This window comes from Falco rusticolus, chromosome Z (genome assembly GCF_015220075.1).
Source record: "Falco rusticolus isolate bFalRus1 chromosome Z, bFalRus1.pri, whole genome shotgun sequence".
NCBI classification, from domain to species: domain Eukaryota; kingdom Metazoa; phylum Chordata; class Aves; order Falconiformes; family Falconidae; genus Falco; species Falco rusticolus.
The window spans coordinates 50,139,166-50,165,286 of record NC_051210.1 but is presented as its reverse complement, the minus strand read 5'-3'; the positions used below and the strand labels follow the sequence as shown (position 1 = coordinate 50,165,286).

Here is a 26,121-nt window from a genome sequence, read left to right as displayed (position 1 = left end):
ACCCTCCCCCCATGTCTTAGAAAAAACTTTTAGTGATGAATGGTAAACTCACTGTGGCTCAGGCTTTTCCTAAGTCCTGGTTTTGACCAAGTCATGCTTAACAGACTAAAAGACCCAGGCAGACTTTGTGTCCTCATGCAGCACTAAATTATACTTGACTTAACACACATGACACAAATTACTCCACACTCATGCTGCAAGGCCAGCCGCGTGCACAAGGCTGCTCTATGTACAGTGCACTCTTTGTGAGTTTGATGTGCCTGGTGTTAAACAGGATTCTTTTGTGTCAGGTTAGAAAAAAATACATACTTGATTCTGCCCAAATCAGAAATAGGAGATCAGCATTTTCACAGCCATGAACAATATACTGATAGCATTTCCCAAAACACCTTAAGGCAAAACTACAAGCACAAAACTCAATATATTCAGATTTCAATATAATTAATGATAGGGATGTATTCTGCAGCATTAGTGGTTCTTAATCTTTTCGAAGTTGTCTTAAGTATTAAAAAAAAAAAAGGAAAGGAAATCCCTTTTCATTCCTACAATGTGTTGTGAAAGGTATTCCTTTAACTCATACACACTCAGAGCCAAACAAAAAATAAATTCAGCTGAATCCCCCATTTTCACAAGCTCTGCATTCAAATTCAAAAAAAATATCATACAGGTGATTTCTTTATTTTTTATTGTAAGACACTGGTCAAGTTACAGAGTTAAGCATATTACTACAAATTAGTATGGTGTTTTTAAGCTTTTTTCATTTTGCTATTTTAATAGTACTATAAACCACTTGCCTTCACTCAGCTGTTCCGCTGACTGTTTAGAAACTAGATTGGACAAGGATTCCACCACTGTGCTCCTTTTCCTGAACCTAAATCAGTCATGCATGGAAGAAAAAGCCACACAGCACAAACAACATTTCAGTGCAAACTTGAACTTGATTATTTCTAATTCATAACAATTTCCAACCACAATTTATAGACATTCTCAGTAAAGTGATGATTTGCCAATAGTTGCAATTCTTTGAGTAGTCTAATCATGGCCGCTTGTACGTATCTAGGCAATCCAACCTTAACTGATAGTCCAAGCATGCATTTAGTCTACTTTAAGTGTACAACAGCTTCCACTTCACTTCCACTGACCAGCTGCAGTGGTCATCAGCTGTGTCACTGATGCCAGGCCAGTCATTTGAACTGGACTTCAAAGTTTTATGAATTATTTTCTTACGTTCCCTAAGCTTGAACTCTGAATTAGAAATAAAAAAAAATAACCAAAAGGAGCTCTGTTTTCAACATAAATGAAAGCATACATTCTTCAGTATTTTACAGCATTTTATGCCAGATATGATGCCAAAACTGTCACATTTTGCTTTCAACAGATCTCAACTGTCCACGTTATAAATTGCTAGTTTTGTTTGTAAATAGTAACAAATACATTTTTGGAATGCTGTACTAAAATACTCAGCTTTATGAAGAAGCTAAAGAAACACTTCTGCATTCAGAAAAAGAATGTACTTTGTAAGCCAGGAAGTCATTAATTATAAATACTTCTGCACATTGAAAAGCTCAGGATCCTGACAATAGGATGTTAATGTAATGCATACCAAAAAATGGTCAATTAAGGCACATGTAGTTCTGACAATTCTTCACCTTTGAGTGTCTGATCACCCTTATCTTGCATTTTTATTACTTTTGTGACAAACTAGACCAGAGCACTTATGCGTAAAAAGTCTGTATCCTGCAGAGATGGAGGCCCTTATGGAAACTATCTGAAGTACAAGGGTGCACCTAATTTTCAGACATACTAAACAGTTCAGATGAAATTGACAGCACACCTGAAAGAGGCAGGAACTGGTGACCATTTATTTTCTTCAGGTAGTATCTGATAATGTTGTCCCATCTCCTTTTTTTATTTGTCACTGCTAAGGAGGTGATGTTAAATGTCTAAACTAACAACATTTGGAGGTAATATCTTTGGAGACTATTCATGATAAATTATGGCCTAACCAGTGTATGAAGAACCGGTATAGTAGAATAAAGCAGTCACTTCTGGTTTTGTCAGAGGCATATTAAGCACTTTAGCTTCAACAACTAATTTTCTATTTTTTAAAATAATCTAAAACAAAAAGAAAAAAGGTCACTAATAACTTTTATTTTCTACCCTATTTCATTTCTACCCAAGCAAGACCAGAAGCAAAAGGTTCAGACCATTCTTGATGACAATAGTAGCCCTTTATTTTTAAGGTAAGCTGAACACTTAACATGTGTAACTAATTCAAAAATTGCTCTGGTTTTAGAAAAAAACTCAAAGTACAAGCTTTTTTCTATTAGACTGTTGGGCCCATCTTTGAAAACTGCTTTTTAAAAAAGTATTTTCATGATGAAAGAGAAAATTTAAAATATGGAGTTTTTAAATCGTTGATCACTATGGAAAATAAAACCTCACAGGTTGAAATAGCTCAGGCAGCTCAATCATGTATAGTGTCAGCTTCCATGTAGGTCCACATAGCCAATCAACCACTTAATTGACTTTAGAGGCCATACATGCCTAGACCCAACAAGTCAGTTGTTTCTGCAACACTAGGAAATATATCCTCACCCATAATAACTGGATAGTGAGACTTACTCCACTTTTCCAAATTTAGATCACTATCATACTGACAGTAGCCTGCTTTGAAAGCTTATAGACAGCTGGACACCTTACAAAGAACACTTGGTGGATTAAGTACCTTACAAAAGTTCATTGCTTGGGCTTACCTTTGGCAGGTTTGCAAAGCTTCCTTCATTGTAGAAATTCCTGTTTGTATATCCTGCTGTTCAAAGGTCATAGCAGCCTGCATAACTAAAATAGTGCTGTACCCGAGGGCATGGTACATACTATCTTTAGACCTAGGGCAAACATACAAATCTTGTGCATTTAAGCAAAATTTTAAATTACAATACAAATTTTAATGCTGAGACACTTGCATTAGTTTGTAAAAAGACAGAAGAATAAAGTAGGAAAGTAATGAGAACCTAACCTATCAAGTATCATCTTCCCCTGGGCGCTACACCTCTGCCTCCACAGGATACTGTCGCAGCAAGTTCCAGAAAATATTCAAACCGGGTTACACAAACATTTACACTTAATTATATCCCATTTATAGTCTGTGGGTGGTATCTATTCAATCTAGCTAATTAAGCCTTGACATAAATACTCATTCCTCTGCTTTCCTTTAACATAAGAATTAAGGACGTTCTTCTAACATTACTCTTAATCCAAAGACACAAAAATCAGTTTTGTGTCATATAACAGTACACACGTGTTCAGTCCTGCATAAAAGGCTACACTGAACCAGCCTGGCTTTCACAACATAATTACACAATCAAAAAAAAACCAACCTCAAAACCCCCTGTTGCTGGAAAGTGGCTATGGGAGGTCATTCATATACTCAAACCAGTAGTTGCAGCAGCACTATTGGCAACATTATGTCAAACAAACTCAGGTTTTGTCTAAACAAGTTTCGAGAAGTTCAAGAAAATGAAGACTGCATACCCCTGTGGCAGCTGTTCTGGTACTGTACTATCAATGTACTTTTTTCTATGGTCCAGTTTGAACCTCTTAAACCTCAACTTGTAGTGACTGCTTCTTGTTTTATCACCTGCCACTATGCAGAAGGATGTCTGTCTGTGCAACTTTCCCTCAATAGCTCCAGGCCACTATTAGATTAACGTCTAAGCCTTCTTTTTGCCAAACTAAAACAAACCCAGCTCTCTCAATCAGTCATGTGTCTCTCATATGCCTCCTAGCCACGCTGCTAGCCCTCTGTTGGATCTTCTCCAGTTCCCTCAACTTTTTCTTCTTCCCATTAAATCAAGGAGCCACCTGTCAAATGTAGTTCTGAAGACATGAAACTTCGGCAGAGTCAAGGAAGATACAGCCTTGGGCTGTGTTTATTTCTTAAATATATCAACACTTCCCCTGGTTTTTTTACATTATTTAATGACTTAAGTTTAACTTCCATTAAAAGGTTATTTTTCAGTAAAACAATCGGGCTTTTTCTTTTTTAGAGGCAGGTTTTTGTTTCCTTGCTAGGCTAGGTCCTCCTTTGCAGACTAGCTGAATACGCTATATAAGAAGCTCAAAGTCTTAGCTGCCAGGGACCCAAAGCATCAAAATATTTTTTTTTCTTCGTAGCAAACATTAACTAAAACACTGTACATAAAAACACTATTATATGAAACAAGGGGGGGTGTCTTTTACAACACAAAATGAAATATATATACAAACCATACAAAAAAATTTGGGTAATATGTGTGCACATGTATTTAGTAATACAGGTACGCATAATTCTTGCGTGTTGAACATAGTATGTTATACTACTCAAATATTTTTAGCATATAGAAGTGCAGGCCTTTCTCAAAGCATTGCTTTATTACAAATAACACTCACAGTGCTCAGAGAGGACAGCTTGGGTCTAAGTATAGCTAATTTGAAAAGCTGTTACTCCTGCCTACCTCCCCTATGCTTGAGCTCTCCACAGCGCTAAAAGCGAACACATCGTAGATGTGCCATCCTCCCAAGGTTTCATTTAATGGTATTCTTCTACTTGTCCATACTACTGACCTAACACCACCAACCCACCATTCTTAATCCTGTCTTACTATCACCAAAATGCAGAGCAAGAACTCCACCTCACTCTACTAACAAAAGCTACAGATACCTCTCACTGACACATCCCTCAACCTCATCTTTGAGACAGACAGGAGAAGAGCAGCGGACAGGATTCAGATCCCAGTCCTAAAGAACAGCCACTCACATTGCCTCACCACACAGTCACAGGTAACACAGGTTTACGCTATGAACCCTTCCGTATTCTTTATTTCCCTACATCTGCACTGCCATGCTTTTCTTCTCAGTGGAGCAAAGACAACAGGGGAACAGGCTGAACTAGTCAGAAGATCAAAAGGTGGGTTTCAGTGATAGACACTACTGTGACTCCAACATAACATAAAAAGCAACAGAGTATTCCGGAGTTTTGTTCCAGTTTTGTTGTTTTGTCAAAACTAGTTCCATTGTACAAATTCTCTGACCAAAGATACATTGGATAAGGTCTTGCTCCGCTGTTTTCCCCCCTGCACAAGGGAAGACAGCTTGAATGATAAACACCAAGAGAACAATCCAGTGCTTCATTAACAGGTTTTGCAACAGTCTTAAGGAGAAACAAGTGCACTGCTAAAACCTAATGATACTAAGAAATGCTTTTGGACAGAAGGGAATAAATTAAAACTACTATCTTCAGAGGCCTTAAATTAATCTGCAGCTACCAGACAGCATACTTTACCCTATCGCTTCATAGTAACTTCAGCAAGTAACAGGACCTCACCATGGACGAAGCAGTTCCAGGGCTTCAGAGAACTTATTGTTTAGAAATAAGTTCAGTGCCATTGAACATTCTTCCAGAGCACACTTGAGATCCATCTTGGATGCCCTAGAAAAAGATTCTTAGTTTAGTCAAACTGTAAATGTAAATACAAAATTGAAAGATTTTTTTCCCCCTTATAAAAAGGCCTTCTGTATTATATAGCAATTTTATTACTATCTTTAAAATCTAGCTTTACAAAAGCAAGTCACGTGCTTAATTTATCCATGCTACATGGGCATGCCCTCTTTGCTTATTTAAGTGACGTTTATGGCTTTGAGTTTTTGTTGTTTGTTGGGGTTTTTTGTTTGTTTTACAAATCAGTATGCAATGGAGTAATTTTTACTATTGCTTATATAGCACAAATACTCAAAACTTACCACTGTGCCCAAGCTCTAAATTCTCAATATTAATACAAATGCTGTTTCAGACTCTGTATTCAGATCTAAATCTCAAGAGAGATGACAAAACACTATTTTTGCCCAAGAAAGCAGTAAACAGACAACTCATTCTGCAAACAGCTATGCCAAAAATAGCTGTCAAAAGCCTGAAGCTATGCCAAAAGCTTTTGTTTTTCCTAATTCACTTCAAGAAAAAAAAAAAAAAAATCACTTGAACCTGCTTAAAAGGAAGCCATCAAACAAAACCAGTACCTTGGCCAGTTTTGTCTGAAAGACTTGGGAGCACTGAAATTGCTCCATGGACAGAACTGGTGAGAAATCAGACATTCATGGTAACAGCAAATAGACAGAAACTACACATCCTTCAATGTGAACAGCTGGATCTGGAAAAGAGCGTCTGTCTACAGCTTTAAAACAACAGGTTTAGGCTCTACAATGTGCATTTATCCAAGTAAAGTTAAGGAGTGGTAAGCAACAATCACGTCAATGAGACGAATATTTAAGTGCTGACCAGAACAGAAGAACCCTGAAGGAGGAATTTGAGAAACAACAGTGGAGTGCTGCTGCTCTAAATCTGACAGTCACACATGCAAACACGCACAAATAAAACAAGAAAAAGGGGGACATGAAATAGGACTGGAGAGGTTTTTACACAGAATCATCAATGCTCCTACCCTCCTCCTCTCTCCATTACCCGAAAGCTTTAAAAACATTAGCTCTGGTTTTTGCATCCATTTTGGGGCAGAAAATTGGGATAAAGCTAGATGAGATCCCAAAATCTTTCCTCAGCTTCATATTCTGTCATTTTTGGGTGGGGGTTCTCGAAGAAAATCACCTTCTGTAGAAAACTAAAATCTCTTAACTCAATACTTGGCAATTACTAGATATTTATTGTTGAACACACCAAGAGGCAAATGCTGCCCTTCATTATGAAGTAGTGAACTGCCTAGCAGTCAAAATCCAGCAGTTTTACCACTACACTGTTACCAGCAATTTTAAATAACATTTACATACCTTTATTTTCTCCCATTCTGGGATCCAACTTGATTATTATGTACACAATTTTAAGATTCATGTATTTTTATGAAGCTAAAATGTACAGTTCTCAAAAGCTGAAGCGTTTGCAGCTCTGCTTCAACTGTAACCATCAGCCACTCAGCTAAGCTTTCACATTCACACTGCAGGAAAGGTCATATTCTCAATGCAGCCTACGGCCCTGATCTCTGGTTGTCCAACAAAAGTACCACTGTCACACCAGCAGAGAAGAGGCACTGTTTTATTCCTGCTGTATTATTTCACTTACTATTCTATTGCCTTAAATGTAACTAAAGATAAACCCACTTCTTTAACTAGAGGTCTGTGTCCTTTTTCACTGACTGCCAAAACAGTGTTACAATTAAACTGTATAAAAAATTAGAGGTTTGGATTTCTGCTTTTGTTTAAATTTATTTTCAAAGTCCTAAATCTTTTGGTATATAGGCCTGTGTGGTTGGTCTTTTCAAGACAGTTGATAATCCAGGCTACTCAGTGACAGACGTATATATGAGTAAATCTATACATTTATTTTTCAAATTTTCCCTACAATACATACATCAAAAGTTTCTGAAACACACCTCACAATGAAAAATGGTGGTGGTGGGCAAGTAGTAGCATTGTTCCAAGATGGTTATAAAATGAGACACCATTTTCACTATGAAATCAACAGGATCATGCACAATTGTTGGCTTCCCCTTTTAATCTCGTTTGCTTAATTTCTCTGATTTTTTTACTTATTCCTTTGTCTCCCAAACACCTTATTAATGCTTTCCATTTGGCTTCTCCTTGATGAGGGGAAAAGGAAAGCAGTATACCAAGCATATGAATTTTTATCAGAAAGCAGCAATTTGCTGTAGGTCATATAGGGTTAAGAACTTTCTTCATGTTTCAGTGGACACAGCTTTTTATCTTTAAGATGCTTCTTGCACTGAAATTGACAGACTTCTCAGATGTCACTTGAAAAAATTTTAAAACCTTAGAACATCAGAGATTGAATTGTAAATGCAAATCATCACCTCATGTTCACATCTCATCTGACTTACAGGCCAAAATGCAAACTGCCTTCCAATTCTAACACAGAGACACCTTCCACCATTTCTTCGTGAAAAATGAACCTATAGACCAAGAAAGCCACACAGGAGGGAAAGAGAGTATCTCGATCTCCTCACATCTCCCACATTAGTTTAGGGAAAAAACTCCAACAGATGTAGGCCAACTGCAAACTCATTTTGTATTTTGCACATTCTAGCTTATAAATCCAGAAAACAAAATAACCTGACTGAGCATTTAGTTTGGATGCCTGACAAAGCCTCAGCTTCGGCACCTTTTCATACTCCCAAAGTATAATTCTTTCCAGAGTCTGGATCAAGGGAGCCAGACTTGAGATTACAAAGCATCCCACCTATTTGGCAAAAGAATGGATTTAGCACTTCACGCTGAATCTGCTCAACTGGTTAAAGGCTTCCCATTAAAACAATGATCAGAAATAAGTATATTTAAGGTCTTACACTTCCTACTCTGTAAAGTAGAATTAAAATGTTTATCAAAACGAATATGAAGAAAGCAATTGTATTTTGGTGCATTCAGACTCCAAATATGTAAACAAATCTGTTCAAATTAAAATATTTATACACATTTACATTATACAAGCAGTAGAGAAATGTATGTCTACATGTCCTCTTCAAATGTCTTAAATAGCATGCCCTCTAAGGAACTGTTAATTAAAAAATGTAAATTAAAAAACTCAAACTCATTTATACTGACTGAAAGTTTTTTAAAACACTAGGTTTTATTAGCCAATTCCATGAATACCATCTGCTACCATTTTCAAATAACTAATTTACTAATTTTTAGCTAGATTTAGAGACTGGAGATTTTTTTGGTACACAAGCAAGGACCTGCGTTAGTCCCTCAATAACACACCATCACCCTCACCGTGTGTTCCCATGCTTCTATATCCTCTTTTCACATTTCTTTTTCAGGAAACCATGTTTCTCTCAGTCCAGGCCTGGTTAGATTACACTTTCTATTTGCTCTGCTTTCCCAGCTAGGAAAAACAGCTAGCTGCTTGCAAATAATTTCTCAAGTAGTTAAAAAAAGGGGGGGGGATTTTCTTTTTTAAATACCAAATTTGCAGTGATATTCTTAAAAAAAAACCAAAAAACAAAACCCAAAAAACAACAGTAATCAGAGCTAAGATCTACTAGACATCAAGAATGAGGTTTTACTATTTCAAACTGGCGCACCACAACTATGACTGTGTGACCATCACTGAAGCAGTGCCCTGTTCCCAACGCCTTCCAATACAAATCCCAGTTGCTGTATTAAGTGGGCAGCAGGGGGGAAAATCTTTAAAACTGCAAAGGACAGATGAACCTTCTGGTCCTCTCTCGTCACGGCACGCTTGCTAACTTTGAGGTGGGCCAACAACTCTGTGAACTATTGGAACAGAAAAAACCCAATGGGAGGCAATGACCTGCTACACAGAGTATGGAGGGATCACGGACAGTCATCTGAAGTAAGACAGGGAAGAGAACCACAAGCAAGAGATGTATAATCACATAGTTCATAGAAGAATCTGAGGGAAGGCAAGTCATTCATAACAACAGGTAATTTAACAACTGATGACTACTTTATTCACTTAGTTGTACAATATTTGGGTTCAGCTTACAGAGTAAAAGAGTAAAAAAGTTTCCTACCACTTCATGTGAAAAGTAACAGCAGATAAACATTACAGTATTACAGTATCCCACCGCTGTACCATTCTTCTGAATGTAAGGATCAAGATGTAAGGGCAATGTTCTTTTTCCCACTGCTTCAGTACGCCTCATCTTAGTGGAAATAAACACAACTTCTGTATTTGTATGCTGTAAAACTGCACATTTCCTTACCCTGCAATCAGCAACTGCTGGAACTTCATTTGGAAGGAAAAATCTAATCTTTATTTTGTATAACACAGCTACAGGCATGCTGACTTTTCAGCTGTTATCACAGAGGACTGTTACCCACCCGGCTCCCAAATGCCATCATACCACCAACTCCAGCATCACCAGGGTATGTATGGATATTCAGAAAACTTAAATAAGGTTCCTTAAAACACAGCCCTAGCACCCTGCCAAAACTACTTTTCCTATTAGATGGGTAAGCAGCAGATCTCTCCAACATGGTGCTGTCATGTTCTCTTCCAGTGTTTCAGACTAGTTCCTGTGCTGCTGCCTTTATGTGTGATCAAAGCCTGCAGACAATGCAAAGTGTTCTTTACATTAATACATTTACTGTTCCTTACATCAAGCAAGCTTGTAAGAGTATTCTGCCACTTCAGATACAAAACTTGGGAAGCCAGTTTTCTGAGACTTTTATTTCCAGTTAGCGAATCATAGCCTCTTCCAAAGAGTCTCACTCCTGTTTACTCACTCTTTGCATGTATTTTCTCCTATTTTCCTGCATCCTGCAGCAGAGGTACACAATCAGAAGCATTCACTCCAACTCAGATTCATAACCTGATACCAGAACAGTCAGAAGAAAGGAGCACACTGACTCAGAAGCAACTTGGCTATCTTCACTGGCAGACAACGCATATTTCTATGCAGAGGCTCAGAAAAAGCACATTTTTATTTCTCCTCCCAAAACATCACAAACCAATTTCTACGGCAAGTTAACAAACTGATGAACAGTTCAGTCAGCAATGCTGACTCACACTTTCTGACTCATGTTCTCCTTCTGTCTCAGTCCTACTTTTGCAATCTCTTTTTTTTTCCTCCCTACCTCCACACAGTTTCCTAGAATCGAAAGGAAGTTCACACATTTTATCACCTCAGATGAGCATATGCATCAATTTATCCTGGAGTAGTCTAAATTACTACTACTCCAGTGAAACTGCTACGTGTTTTAGACCCAGTGAATACAGTTAGCTTCTAAATGAAAAAAAGGAAAAGAAAAATGTGCTATATTGGGTGTTACACAAAGATAACATCACATTATAAGGAGAATAAAACATCATCGTGTTACTGTATGTACTTTAAGGATAACTGGAAAAAATGCTGTGTGTTGGGAAGAGGTTATCTTCTCACTACTATTTCAAACTTCTTTTATGAAAAAAGAATAATCTTTTGAATTCCAGCAATAGCTTATGTATCTTGGGCTTGGTGCTGAGCTACTCATGAAGCTGTTCCAATACAGTGCAGACACAATGCTCATAAAAGAAGTTATTAGTAGCCTTAAGTAGGCTGTTCTAATCAGCTACTTGGAGCTGCAGTGGAAACAAAGAGTAAGAATACTGACTTGAAAACCCTGAGATGTAATGGAATATTCACTATTAGGATGACAATCCTCAGGGTGTACACAAAGCAAGCGCAGTAGTAACCCAAAACATCAAAGCTGTTTACAGCTTAAGCCACTTTCCTTTTCCCCCCTAAAGATTAATTAAAAAGGGAGCATAACTGCTCATCTGAAACAAGGGGGGGAAGTCACTTCTCTAGTACTTAAAATACAGTAATTTAAGTATGTATTGAGTAAGGCAATAACACCTATCTGTTCACACCAGGGCTCTGTTCACACCAGGGTCGGAGTAAGAGAATTCCTGAAAGGCAGTTATATAGCTAAAGTTAACTGGGTGCTTGCTACTGTCTTTGTATCTGCAGGAGGTTTAGTCAGCTTTTAATACAATCACCCCTGGCACAAAGATCTACCAACTCTTGAAAGAGGATTCAGGAGCTCAGAAAAGAAGAATTGCAGAGAAGTTTACCTTTAACCTAACTATATTTTCAACATTTTAAATTATATATTTAGGGCTGAGTTCCACATTGCTTTATTAACATTAGGTAGACCTAAACGTGCAAGCAGCACTTTGCATAAATAGGGACTACAGAATTTAGGTTTTGAACTTCTAAAACCATTTGTTTCTCTTTTACAACACAGCCAAAATAATCAGCCTCATCTGATAAACAACATTTAATTGCCTGCTACTTGGTTTTGTACAGCTACTGTACTTACTACCAGCAGTCTCACTGGGCTACAGTTAGAAATTATCTGCAGTTATTAGTGAGAGCAAAGCAAAACTTACAGGAGAAAAAACCCACAGAAATGCAAAACTAGCAATAAAAGTTTAGTTTTTAAGATACCCACATTAAGATGCACATCTGACAAACAAATGGAGTGAATGCAAGGTCTTCTGAAAAGTGGGGCTATACAAAGAGGATGCTATGTTGATGATAAGGATGAAGAAAACAAGATGCATTATATCTAAAAAAACACTTTCATGGGAAATAAACTCAAGCCTTCAACAGAGTCCTGCGAGAGCTGGAACCCACTGTCTCCCTGGAAGACCTTCTCCCAGCCAAGATCAAAAGTTGTACTCAGACTACAGTATCAAAGGTCACAGTTTACAGCTCACAGAGATACCATTAAATCATCACTTCATGTTCACGTCTTGCATGGCTTTACGTGCCATACTTGATGTCCTCTTGGCTGGTCTTACTATTTAGCAGAGATCCAAAACATTTTAAAAATGCCACCAACACACCACCAATCACTTGTTAAACTCAAATGACCCAGATGCTTTGTGTCACTGCAGCATGAAGACTTTCTGTCCCTGGCATCCTTCTTGCTGTGTTTTTAACTTTGAACTAAGCCTCAGATTAGCAGTGTGTCACTAGAACAAGGATACTTCCATTCTTAATTCTGCAATATTCAAGCATCATCCTTTAAGAACAAGGAAACTGGTAGTGAACAGGTTCTTAGCTCTTAATCCCTGCCAGTCATTTTCTATTCAAGTATAGGAAGTCCCATAGTAGTCTACTACTACTTCTTTCTTGTCAGTCTTTGTGAAGGGAAAGGACAGTCATCCTTTACTATGACAGAGACACTTTCCTTCTGCCTAGACCCATAAAATAACAATGAAAAGCCCAGAATCATTGTTTTCTTCAATTATTTTATCCTTCACCGATATTCCTCTTGTGATTCAACTGCTTGCCTTTGCACACTGTCAGATTCTTCCAGTAAGCGTCAAGCAGAAAACGCAACTAGTGTCCCTGTCCATGGTAACATGTAAGGAACACCACTACCTTGTGTGTTTAAGGAAACATCACTGAACTACAATCCTTAGTACCTATTTAATGTTAAACAGATAGTGGCCTGCTACCTCTGCGAAATGGTTATGTCCTTGAAAAATCTATTATAGGACTGTATTTGGCCTTCTTTCTATTTGCACAGCTAGCAACTGCAAAGATTTGTAATTTCCAATAGGAATTACTTTCACATTAACAGTAACATACATCCATGTGTATCCATCATATCTAAGCCAGCCTACAGAAAATTCAGCTATTGGTTCTGCTATCTGGAAATACCTCTGCAAATAATTTTCTTCATATTTTGAAAGCACAGTACTCCTCACCATTAGAGTTAGCCATTTGAGAAGAAGTCTTTTTCATCTTATCCCTCAACTCATATATGAGCCAGCATTAATACTTCACTTTTCCACTTCGTCATGCACCAAAATCTGGTTTGGATCACTTGCTAAGGGACAGCGTTATTTGCTGTCACTTTTATCAATCCTTTGCACAGGCACCAAGTTGCAGGACAAGTAGAAATCTCATCAAATAAACACTGAGACTTTTTAGGAGTACTACCAACCAACCACAGAGCAGCAGGTGGCACCACTCCACATTACAAATACTCATCACCACCAGTGGTGTGACATGAAGCGAAGGCTAACATGAAATAAGCTTATTGCTAAATCCTACTGACATGTTCTGTTAGGTCTACATTTTATGTTCAGGAGAGTTCAGCGAAGGATGGCTGACAGCTTGGTACTAAGATCCACAGACTTACCTCCAGTGAACATTAGGAAACATTCATAAAAGTAAAGAGAGTGGCTTTCTAGTTATGTTAGATTTTCTTCCTATTACAAGGGACTACTTCTAAAACTCATAAGTCAGGGACTTCTGTTAGGTTTGGTTTTGCTTTAAAACAAATATAAGCAGAGATGCCCCACTTTCAGGAAAAAACTCTGTATCAAGTTTGAATCTAACGAACCCTCATGAAAGCAGAGCATGTATCATTTTCTCTGAGGACTACTGACCCAAGTAAGTAATGGCACACACTCCTCAATCCCAAACTATGCTAGTGCTGGCACACATCTTTCAGTATCTTGCTGGCCAGGTACAGAACTCAGGCTCTAAAAAAGCAAGGGGCACCAGGCAATCCTCCATGAGGCTGGATTTTCTTCTTCTGTCTGTATGAATGCTATGTATTCCTTCCACCTGGAAAGCAATTCAGAAAGGTGGAACCGAACTGAGTAACCTTTCTCATATTTACACGTTTCTTGCAGCTAACAAGCGTGTTAAATCCTTTACATTAAAGGGCTGGGATCATGGTATTTTTAAATTGCCAATCACTTCCAGTTTATGAACAAAACTGATTATTAACCCAATGCACTAGTTTAAAGATAATCAGGGAAAGATATAAGACCATGTGACCAACAGTTTTTTCTACCATGAACAGAAAACTTTTTGCGAACTCTTTTTGCCATTTAATCTAAAACCAAGACTTCAACAACACTTATAATCACACAACAGAAAAAAATCTTAAGCCGTACAGTTAGAAGTTTGAAATTATTTCCAACTTAGATAAATTACTTCCTATCCTAGTCCATCATCATTAATATAGAAAGCGTACAAACTACAGCTGATCAGCATAGCAAATGCTGACTTTTTACCCATATGGTAAACCTATTAGTCATAGTTTACCTCCACAGCAAATTATGCATTCATTATGCACACATCCCTTTTTATAAGAAGCATGAATTTCAGATAAATAAAATTGCGTGGTTTACATACTCTTGGAAATACCAGCTTTGGGAAGCACTGAAAAAAAATTCATGCTGATGCAAGACAGACTTTATTCCTTTGAAGGCGTAGTGTCTTCGCTGTTTCAGAACTTCACCAACACATGCTGTATGTAGTCTGTGTGCTAAACACTCATTTAAGGAAATCCAACTGGCAGCAAAACTATCCAGTGCTGTGCTAGCCAAATTTGCTAACAGGCAGAAATTACTCTACAAGCTTACTATATTTTGACCCATTCAACAACAAGCAGGTTTTTTAAGAACATACATAATAAAAAAAAACACTCCAAACCACACAACAGCTACACACCCCCTTAAAATAGCCATTCAGTTTAAACTATAGTAGTTTACACTGACTGGTATTTTGGCAAAACTGCTAGGGTAACACACATTTTCATCTTTTTCCTCTCCCTTTGGACTTTCTTGCATGCTGTATATAAAATCACATTCTACAGCTGAGGCAGGCAAACTGCTTTGGTCCTACCCCAAGCCCTTCCTGGGTACTAGCTTTTACTTGAACTGGGAGACACCTATCCGCCCACAGAACTGATAGCTGCACAGGATGGAAACACCAGGCTCCAAGGCAATTCAGTTCAGTGAGGCTGCACCTTCCTTGTCAACATTACCTGACTCTGAGATAGCACCATTTAGTCAGTTACCTGTAAATCTGTATCAGTGTATTCCTGGATTATTGTTGCAATACCAAGGGATCTGCCTATACTATCCTTTGCATGATCAAGTAATTGCACCACTAGGGCATTTTCCTTTTATTTTAATAGTGTTGGGTCTTCTGTTTCATTGTTTTTGGGGGTTTTGTTTATTGTTGCTTTTCATGGCAGTGGGTTTTCTTTGGGGGTTTGGGGGGTAATTGAGTTCTTTCTTGTCCCTCATCTTACAGCTGTGGCAGAAATGCTGATACAGAGCGGAAAAGTGTAGAAAAGGAGTAGGAGCTCTCAGAAAAATGGACACAAGAAGGGAAGAGGTAGCTGAGTGAGTGGAGGGGAAAAAAGGCAGTTGCTGCTGTTGAAAACCAACAATTATTAAAATTACATGCATGAAAATGAGCTGATAACTTTCCAGTTTTTATCTCTACCTCAGCATTGCCAAAAAAGGTTCAAACTGACAGCTTTTCATAGACTACTGGAATTTCACAAGGAAAGTATTTTAATTGATCAATCATTAAACATTAACAAACACATATAACCTAATGACAAGGAGACAGAAGACCAATAGCTTCTGATCTGTGAGGAACAGAGCTTTGAGGGCTGGGGGAAGGGGGACAAGCTGCTGGCATTTTAGGAGGGGTGTTTGCCCTCTCTTCCTTTTTAGGAAATGAAGCTCTAATTTTAGCTTTTATAAACTTCACAGATATATATTTAGATACAGGAGACAACTTTGTCTTGTTTTTTATTACTGCTCACAGCTGTAGAAGTATTTGTAATACTGTCTCATGAATGAAATGCATTAAAACACCCTCAAACACACAAAAACCCCTTTATATACAAATAAAAATTCCTTCCAATAAGTCTCATCTGACCTTAAACTTTAAATGTCAGACCACCACCTGTCAGGAGATTGATAATGTTTCTTTGCTTTGCATTCTGCATGCGAGTCTTACTTGTGATCCCAGACTTCAGGGGCATGCACAGAACTATCTGTCTTCTACTTAGAAAGCAGTCCAGAGCTGCTTCATGAGAATCTAGTAATGGAATACAAGAAAGTAATCAAAAGGTTTTGCTTCCATTTACTCTGTGTCCATGACTGAAGGGGTAGGCAGAGGTGATGAAAGGAACTTTTCCTGATGGTCTTTCTTATTGAACAAGTGGCATTTGCTTACCTATATATTTATTACCAATGCAATATCTGAGCACCAAAAGAAAATACTGATTGCTGTATCCTCGCTGATTATGTGAGGTCAGAGCTCTCTACAGATGCCACAAAGCAACCTAATAGACACAGTGGAGGAAAACCAGGGCAAAGTTAATAATGTTTGAGGTTCCAAGTGCCACAGGAAATAACATCAAAAGTAACTCACTGTACTGGCTAACCAGGCCCTCTGAAAAAAACACAAAAACACAGGCTACATTTCTAGCCATTTTTGTTTTGTTTAAAGGAAAGAAACACGAGCATTCATGAATGTTTCAGTTTTGGACTGACAATCAGATTCAGTAAGCCAATAATCAATTTATTGCAAGTCAGATGTTTTCACAGCCTCATGGAAAAAAGAAACAGCAGCAGCTTCATCTGACACCAAGTTCTTTAAGTTCAACAGCAAACTGCATTGCACATGCACAGGAAGCAAGATACAAATTTTCCATAATGAATCAGCCATATTGTGGGACCAAAATGCATGACAAGTACCTGTGTTACTATTTACCGATGTGAATATGCAAGTACAGTTATCTGATCATTAAAATGATTGTGAAATAATCCTATTCAGGCGTATCAAGCTACTTCAATTTGGCACAGCATTGCAAGACACGTGTAATCCTAAAAACAGTCAGCAAAACAATCAGATCACAGGTATTTAGAAGTGACCACAGTTTGACAGAGGGGCAAGAAAAAACAAAGCAGTGTCAATGTTGGTTTGCAGGTAGAAGAAAAGTCTGCTTTACACTGTTCTGCTGGATACTAATGGAAATGCACAGCCCCGTCTCAGGTTTATTAATAGAACTCAGTGGTTCAACAGTATTTCTAGACTTTATGTTTTAACATTAGATCTCTTCAAGTAAACTGAGTTTACCAAGTTTGAGTACCTCTTATCAGACTGATAGTTTATATCAAATAATATAGGTAAGGTCAAGACAGGCAATACTGTGTAAAAAAATGAGCACCTGAATATGTCAGAGAACAATTCTGCCCAAACTTAATATACAATATGCAGCGATAAAGAGCCTCACGAAAAAAAAAATAATCTGTTCAACATTTCCCTTAGAAAGTAGGTCTAAATAAGAAATGCTGACAAGAAAATAGGTTGAAAGAACTCCTCCTGAAAGAGCTAGCACATATAAATAGTAATGACAGCTTACTGACAGTTTTACACAAAATGAATAAAAAATTCCACTTATCTTGCTATGGAAAAAACAAGAACTAAATCATGCATCAAGTAGGACACCAGATCAGGCCAGATGTTTATGGGACTAACACTGCGTCAAACAAATATTGGCTCTGATCCAAAGAGACAATTAGGACAGTGTGATCCTAGTAAGACACTTCCTAAACTTCAAACCCAATTACTGGAATTTATTACACTGTGAACTTATACTTGATGTTGGAGACCTTAAATTACAAAAATCTCTAAAAGCACACTGTATTATACTTAATATTTAGTACTTAGAGAGCACAGAACTGCATCCATAAAATGAATTATTTAAGTTTAAAAAATTATATAACCGCAAATGGTTAAATCGGCACAGCTACCAGGAGTAGAAGACATACTAAATGGAGAAAATAACTACAAGTCCAACACTGTCCTTAAATAACCACATTTTAAAGAATGGCATCCCAAAATACACACCTTGCAGTATTCTACAACCTACAGCATCCGAGCTGATAAAGCACTGACATCAGCACAGAAGCTTCTGCTCTCTGCAAGCATTGTTCACCACTGCAAAGTGCAGGGAAAAAAACAATTATTTCATAAATCCATTGTGAATATACAGCTTTCTCCTCCTCTTCAAGGAAGTCAATCTAAAATTATTTTTTTTTTGTCATTTAAGTGTTCAACATACCTGCCAAAGTAAATTTTCACAGATAAAACCCCATAAATCTACCACATTCATGATTTCAGGGACTAGTAGGCAGAGATCATATACTTACAGGATTAATTCAGTTAACTTCAGGTATGTAAATACAGTCCTTATGCAAGTATAACTGCTGCTGCTTTCACTCTGTTCTTTTCTACCGCACATACACACACACAAAAAAAAAAAAAAAAAACCCACAGTAGAAAAGCATAAAGAGAAAACTGATTCTGTTTTTATTTCTCAATATCCATGAGGTTTCATTAATGAGTGATCAAGCAAAAAGGATAAAAGGATAAAAGTTCGCAAGCCAGCAGCTGGCATCACAGGCACTCTCCATAGCCGAATTCAAAAGAAATGTCAGTTAGAGTGGCAGCAGCTACAGTCAATGCTGGAAGCTGATGCCTCTGCAGGAAGAGGATGCTGGGAGATTTTCCCAATCTGTGCTGCAGCCTAATTCTAATCCATCACTCCTAACTGCAAGGAGAAAATGGAGACATGAGGAATGCAAAGTAATTTATATTTAAAAGGGAGTTACCTCAGCATTTCCTGAATATCAAAAAAAAAAAAAAAAGTAAATGCTACCATTAAGTCAGAAAAGCATACCAATGCAACTGCAGTAAAAATAGATCAAACATACAAGAGTTGGTAGCAAGCTGCACTGAAAAAACTAGCTCATATTTGATTTTCATTATCTGACACTACTCAATTCAACATTTTTTTTTATTAACCCTTTGACATTTTTTCCCCAGAAATCCAAGGTTTTAGCTAGACTCCCATGACCAAAATAAATCAATAGCACAAAGGCAGCTAACAAACAGGTTCATGAGTATCAGCAGCAGTAGGAAAAATGGAGTCAGAAGCAAAACAGCTGCAACAGAGATAGTTTCATCCCCTTGGTCTAATCTCTTCAGATGAGATGTGGGAAAGCTCAGCACATGGTAGCTAAGCTGCAGAAAATTAAACTATATCCTCCACCATTACCTTCAAAAAGTATTCTTTAAAGCTGTACCACCTGGGCTAACAGTACCTACCCCTAGCTATGTTTATTGTCATGAACTGAGATTTACTTTAAAAAAATCCTTTAAAACACAATGCAGGAAATTACACATTTGCATTTGCTCATTACAGATGGGTGTTAAGCTATAAAAGCAGCAATACTTCAAACTAAGCCATTTAAATGATTTATTTTTGAAAAATGCAAGCAACATACTAGGAAAGAGTTGCACAGTGCTTTCTAAAACACCCAGGGAAACCAAGGGCTGTGATCAGGTAAGACAGGGTTTGCAGGACAGAGGTGAGATGGATAGTGGCAACTTAGGGACAACAGCAACTTTAAAATCAGGATGTTCCTACCTCCCCCCCTGACAGTGGTAAAGACCAAGGAGTTCAGATACCAGTATTCTCCACCATGCGACGTGGAAGCAGTGCTTATGTGTATTGTCACTTATTAACAAAATTTTGGCCAGGGAGAGAGTCAGAGGGTCAGGATCTCTCTCATCTCTTTTGCAATGAAAGGTAAACCATGTTTTAATCAAGGTTGAGCAGTCACATAAAAGTTGACCCAGTTCACACACAAAACATACAATGTTCTGTAATTGACTCAGCATAAATTGCAGATAGTCCACAACTGAGGCCTCAGAAAGTATTCCCCAGTAAAAACTGAGAAAGTGTCAGGAGCACATTTCCAGTAAACTGACAAAAGCAAGCTTTCTTTTGAATGTGTATTGGTGTTTGCCGACAGATTTTCCCTAGATTGTCTTAAAGAAAAACCCACTGATACACACTCAGGCCACCTTCCACTCATATTGTTTCCCAAAATGCTCTCAGACAGTTTTCAACCACTGGGGACAGGGTGGTGGGGTGGGACAAAAAGAAAACAACTACTCAAACACAACATTATTAAAGACCAGAGAGGTTTTTGTTCATTTGGTAGTTTAAAATAAAGAATGTGGCAAACTTGGTTTTCAATCCTTTCTCCCAAAAAACAACCTTCCTTCACAGTATCTGAGCAAGTCATAACCTACAAGTTTTTGGTTTTTTAATCTATGAGTTAGCGCTCATCTTTTTCTTAACTAAAGCACTAATGACTTTAAGGTTGTACCACCAATCCAAAACATTAAGAGTCTACATCCCTTTCAAAGTCTCTGAAGTCACTCAGAAAAGGCAGTTCTCAAGTTAAAGACTGTGTAACACTATTTGCAGTCATACATTAAAGCACAGGATAAACATTAATTTCCTGAAAGAAACATGAAGAAAACAGATATGATCAGCAGATTATGTATTCCAGCACAACATCGAAATTCCACAATGATAATTGACAGGCTCCAGCAGTCCCCAGGAATCCCCGCCCCAAAAATATTATTATTATGGGAGTTTACAGCCACAGCGTTAGTTTATTTTTTATGAAAAAGCAAGCCACAAGCAGCAACCCAAATACTTGAACTCAATTAAGACAAACTTGTTTTGGTGAACACTGGATCACAGAAAACCAGGCTGTGGCACCTTTCTGTGCACTAGCCTTTCACTAACAGCTTGCATGTATGCCTATGTGGAAGAGATGCAGTGTTTCAGGTAGTTTTGTGTAGAATGCCCCCAAGATCTTCTGTTTGGGTTTGGGTTGGGTTTTGGTTTATTTCTTTCCCTCCCCCCTCTCCTGTTTTTTGCCCTCCTTGCTTTCTAAGCAGCTATGGACACAGGTAGAATTGCACATTTCAAAGTCAACAGAAGATACCAATATAGAAATATGCACAATGTGGCCTGAAGGCTTCTACTCAAATACAAACACACACAGAAATCTTACACCAGAGGCAAACAGTGTAGTTGCAATAAATATGGAAGAGTTTAGGACTGACATAATTATTGCCCACTTAAAACCCCTTAAATTCAAACAATTTATAATCCAGGAACAATTTGGAGTAGAGAAGGATTAGTGAGATTAGGCTGTTGTCTCACTACTGCAGTTCCAAATCTTAAGACTAGCAATATAAAGTAGCGACTGTGCCATATTTATGTAGTTACTGCATTGTATTTACGTAGGTATGAAAATACTATTTACTGGATACAAAAATCATCTTTACTGGATTTTTTCCTTTGACCTTGAGGACCAAACATAAGAAAATAAAATTATGATCATTTAAACTGTCACAACTGTTTCTCACCATCTTAAGACAATGTCAGAATTTGAGTTCAAACTTATGGAGACAAGCACTTCTTTTCTCTCCAAATTCAAATTTGAATTTAGGACCATTTCCTCAGCTGTTCAATTTCATTCACCAGCAAAACACACACGTGTGCAGGTAAAACTGAAATCTTAACTACACTTCTGAGATTACAAGGATAACCTGCTCTAACTTTCTTAAACACTTCGGGCCCTTAATCTGTCACCCTAGTAATACCACACAGAGCTGCTTTGGTAGGATCAAGGATTAACCGTATCCAGCTATGGGTAGGGAAAGGAAATGCAAAAGAGTAATGATAATATAGCAATGAAATATGTCTCTTTCTTTTGAAATTCATAAAGATGGAAAATCTCAAGAATTCCATTATTCATCAAAAATCACCTGTTTGCTTTTTCTACAGAATTCTAGCTTCCACCTTTTCACTAATTCATTTTTTTTATGTGTTTAAATGACATCTCACTCTGTTTCCACTGATGCTATAACTCAGGATCTGGTGTCAGAAATTTCTATACAGAGAGCACAATAGGAAGACTTCCTCTGCACATGAACCGCCTGCAGCAGTCAAGCAGACTACTATGTTTCTTCCCAAAGACAACTAAGAAACATTTGCTATAAACATGTCCAGGCAGCTACTGTATGATTGGTACATAATACAGTTACTCTAAATGTTGCTATTCATTTACACAAGCCTCTGATAATGGGGCAGTAATTGAAAACACCATCTTGCCTTTATCTCAAAGACAAAGACCGTGTGACAAACAGTACCATGGAAAAGCATAACAACTTGGTAACTTATTCATGTCACCTAAAGATGATATTTTAAAGAACAGTAAGTCAAATGAGGTGGGAGGAAATCCAAATTTCATACAAGTTCCTAACAAATTAAGAACTTCAGAGGATAAAATACAGAGAAATCAAAACAGCAGTGACAAGGTCAGTAAGTTGTGGCGATTAAAAATTTTTTGAGAACTCAAACCTCTTTTAATCTTCTTGTAAAACCAAAGAAGATATAACTTACAAAAATCATTCTTTGGCAACAGAAAACCTGGATCCCTGCATTCCACAAAAAGAATTTCTGAATAATTTGGGAGGAAATTAAGGTAGCAAAAATACACAGGAAAAAAGTCATAGAAGTTGAGAATTAGCTTGTTCAGTAAAACTGAAGTTAAAGTTCATAGTTTTTCCACATTAGAATTCAGGTATGGATGAAGCATTTTTAGCAAAAATTAAATAAAAGAACAATACACACATAAATCTGTTCCATCCATGTATGTCTTTGAACCTGTAGATGCTTGGCAGTTAACAGCATTAGGTTACTTTGTGAAACAGATTTCCTTTTAAATGTAAAGCAAGCAGACACTCCAGTGGAAACATAGGGAAGTATCTGGTAAAAAGTAGCTGATCATCACAAAACCTCCTGGCAGACACCTGAATTTCCAAAACAGAACAAACCATTTGTCTCCAGTTATTTGGTTCCTTTTACAACACAATACGCCAATCCGAAACCAATTCTCAGCTAACACAACCATGTAATGGCAAATCTGTTTTCACATATATCCCACCTATCCTCTCTGTAAGGTTGAAGATGCTGTATCAAAAGTTACTACCAAGCCCACACTTCAAAAACTTAGTAACTCCCTGACAGAGAGGATAGTGGGTGAAATACTACTGCTTGCTTTAAGCAAAATGGCAGACTAATCTACCTTTCTTTGGCTTTAGAGCCAGTGAGTAAAGAACTTCATTTACAGGTGGAACTCCATTTAATGGTCTTTCCACATTTCTACAAAGCAAGTATTTTAGGCTTATTACAAAAATTGTTTCAAAGCTGATGTGTATACCTACAGTTTCCACCATGAGTAGATGATCACAAGAGTCTAGATAAAGAATCTAATCCATTTAGACAATCGGAGCAAAGACTTATTTCCTCCTGGACCTGTCCTCATATACAACAGCCAGCACTAGAGATTTAGGGCACGATTTTACCCTATTAAGGTAACTAGTTACCCTTTTAACATCTAACCTGCACAACCTGGTATCTACAGTTAAGTGATAATATTTAAGGAACAAAGCCAGTTAAAGCCAAGCTAGATTAGCAAACCCATTTGCTAGCATTTACTGGAGCAATACACAGAGCAGTGTTACTCTATACATGTTTTACATGAAGAATTAGAATGATGTACGAAATACTATCAAGACATGGTTCCCACACATTCTTTCCAAATTCTCTAAACCAACAAGTTATCTGACAAAATCTGAACCAGCTATGATCTCATAAGTAAACATCAACAGTCTTTGTAGACACAATTCTCTATAAAAAGGTCCATTTTAATTAAATTCAATTGGGTATAAGCAAACTGCAATAAGCCACTCAAACCTATGCTATGTATATCATCACAGAGCTGTAATGATGCGACTTTCTTATCCAAAATAAAAGAGATTGAAACATTGATACATTGGAGAATTTTAAAAGAAACTTTTTGATTTTGCTGTTGATAATGTTCAAGATCATTGTTTGTTTCAATGTCACCATTGAATAATATGACTACTATACTACTCTGTTATTAACAGAAAAGCTACCATTATTCCTGACCTTTCCCTGTCTAGAATTAACCACGTGGCACTAGATTTGGGAAAGGCTTTCCCTCAGGCAAACTACCACTGTCATTCGAAAACTACACTCAAAAGAGTTTGAAGGAAGATAAGACTTCCACAAAAAGACCCAAGGGGGGTGAGGCAGGTTCAGTTCCTTCCATACTTTTTAAAAACAGCTGTACCTTCAAAAGAATAGAGTCTAATCAAGTGAAGAATCCTGCACAGATACAAAAGAATACACACATTTCTAAATAATTTCTGTAACTGCAGAGCTGCTAATTGTCTAAACATAGAGCAAGTTATCAGCATCAAGTATTCCAGCTGAGATTATCCTGCTCTTACTGCTCAAATACACAAACAGAACTGCCTCTCTATGAACCTCATTTTCAAAGGAAACAACATACATAATTATGTCCACTGTCCAATCACACTCTTAATATTTTAACCTATTGGCCAGTTTCAATCAGCCAGATTTGGTACAGACACAGTGGTCTCAAAAAACAATTAAAATTAATATTTAGAGAGTGCAAAAATACCTGAAGGATACCCACTGAGGGAAAGGCTACAGTGTAATACTGAATATTCTGTTTTGTTGGCCTGCTGAAAAATCAAGCCATCTGTTGCCCATCCAGGAGCAAGGAGGGCACAGGTACAGCTGGGTGACAGGAGAGGTAAGCAGGTCGTGAGGACATCTGCAAGGATGAGCAAGAGCTTAGCCAATGTAGTTACTCATGTCGTACTATCTCTTCGGCTTGTGTAGGACCATCTGAACAAGAACTGTGGGTGGTCCTATGTTACTGAAACAGGCTGAACTAAAGGCTGTCAAACCCGAACAAACGGAAGTTAGTTTTAGAATATGCATATACCAGAATCAGGCAACAATGTAACAGCACATGCATTGCATTTTTGGCCAGCGGGCGAGGACGTCAACCACAGTTAGAGACGTTCAGCTAGAGACAAGTAAACTACACTATTTCTGTCCCACTAATATTCTCTCCATCATCCTGCATTTACTCTTCTGTATAATGATTATTACAGACAGAAGCAATACCAGGCAGAATAAACTACCACCAGTCTAACTTCTACACTATAAAAAGTCTCTATATGACAGCTATGAGCACAGAAGAGAGATTCAGGAAGAACAACTCAAATCTCTGCATGCCAATAATAAACGTTCATGCCCAGCTCAGCTATCAATAAAAACAACAAAACACCACCCTCACAGGAGTGAGTGTTGGATAAATATTCTCATAAAGTAAATATTAGAGTCACTTTCTTCCCTGTCCTGAGAGAAACAAGTGCCAGAAAGAGAAGTTAACTGATCATACAGCAGAGATCATACATGCTAGAGTCAAGAAAGAAAAAGTAATCAACATAAGAATCTGATATACTCATGTTGAAAACTTCTCATTTCCTTCCTTCTGAGCCTCAGGAAGTGCTAAGTTTAATTTTTCAACTAAAGTTTTACATGGAGAACAGACCTTACTACTCTAGGTAAGATACAAATACAGGGTCTATCAAACCTGTAATGTATAATTTGCCAAGGCCATGGATATTTTGGCAATTAAATTCAGTCTAAAGCTACTGCTCTTGGGTCTAGAACTGTTTTAGAAAGCTTTTCCTCTAATGCTGTGCTGTCTTTTTTTTTTTTTTTTTTTTTTACCATGCAGGATGTTCAGAGCTATCACTATGTGACCAGAAGTTACTAAATATGCTATTTTTAATCCTTTACAACTTTCACATTTGTTGACAAATACTTCATCACATGTATCAACCTAATTACACTTCCATTTCCCAGCTCCTGGGGATCTTAAATGTGCTGGAAAATGCAAATGTAGTCAGCGCATATAAAATTATGCTTCCCTGGAATGGTGTGCATATGGTATTTCATTGCTGTATAAGTAGTTTTAATAAAAGCATACAC

The 26,121-nt window shown here is 37.6% G+C and overlaps 1 protein-coding gene across 10 annotated transcripts in view; it reads right to left on the bottom strand.

The window, feature by feature from the left end:
* The window catches only part of TTC39B (tetratricopeptide repeat domain 39B), a 74,979-nt gene that overhangs the window by 21,923 nt on the left and 26,935 nt on the right, over window positions 1-26,121 (bottom strand). For 9 of the 10 annotated variants that reach the window (XM_037372848.1, XM_037372854.1, XM_037372849.1 and 6 more), the window contains 3 exons: window positions 5,366-5,470; window positions 2,757-2,888; window positions 795-871 (listed from right to left, as the gene is read on the bottom strand). In XM_037372848.1, coding sequence (XP_037228745.1) covers window positions 795-871; window positions 2,757-2,888; window positions 5,366-5,470 — 314 coding nt within the window. Of the gene's footprint in view, window positions 1-794; window positions 872-2,756; window positions 2,889-5,365; window positions 5,471-18,499; window positions 18,519-26,121 lie in introns of those variants that run through there. The other variant, XM_037372846.1, reaches the window with a different exon arrangement.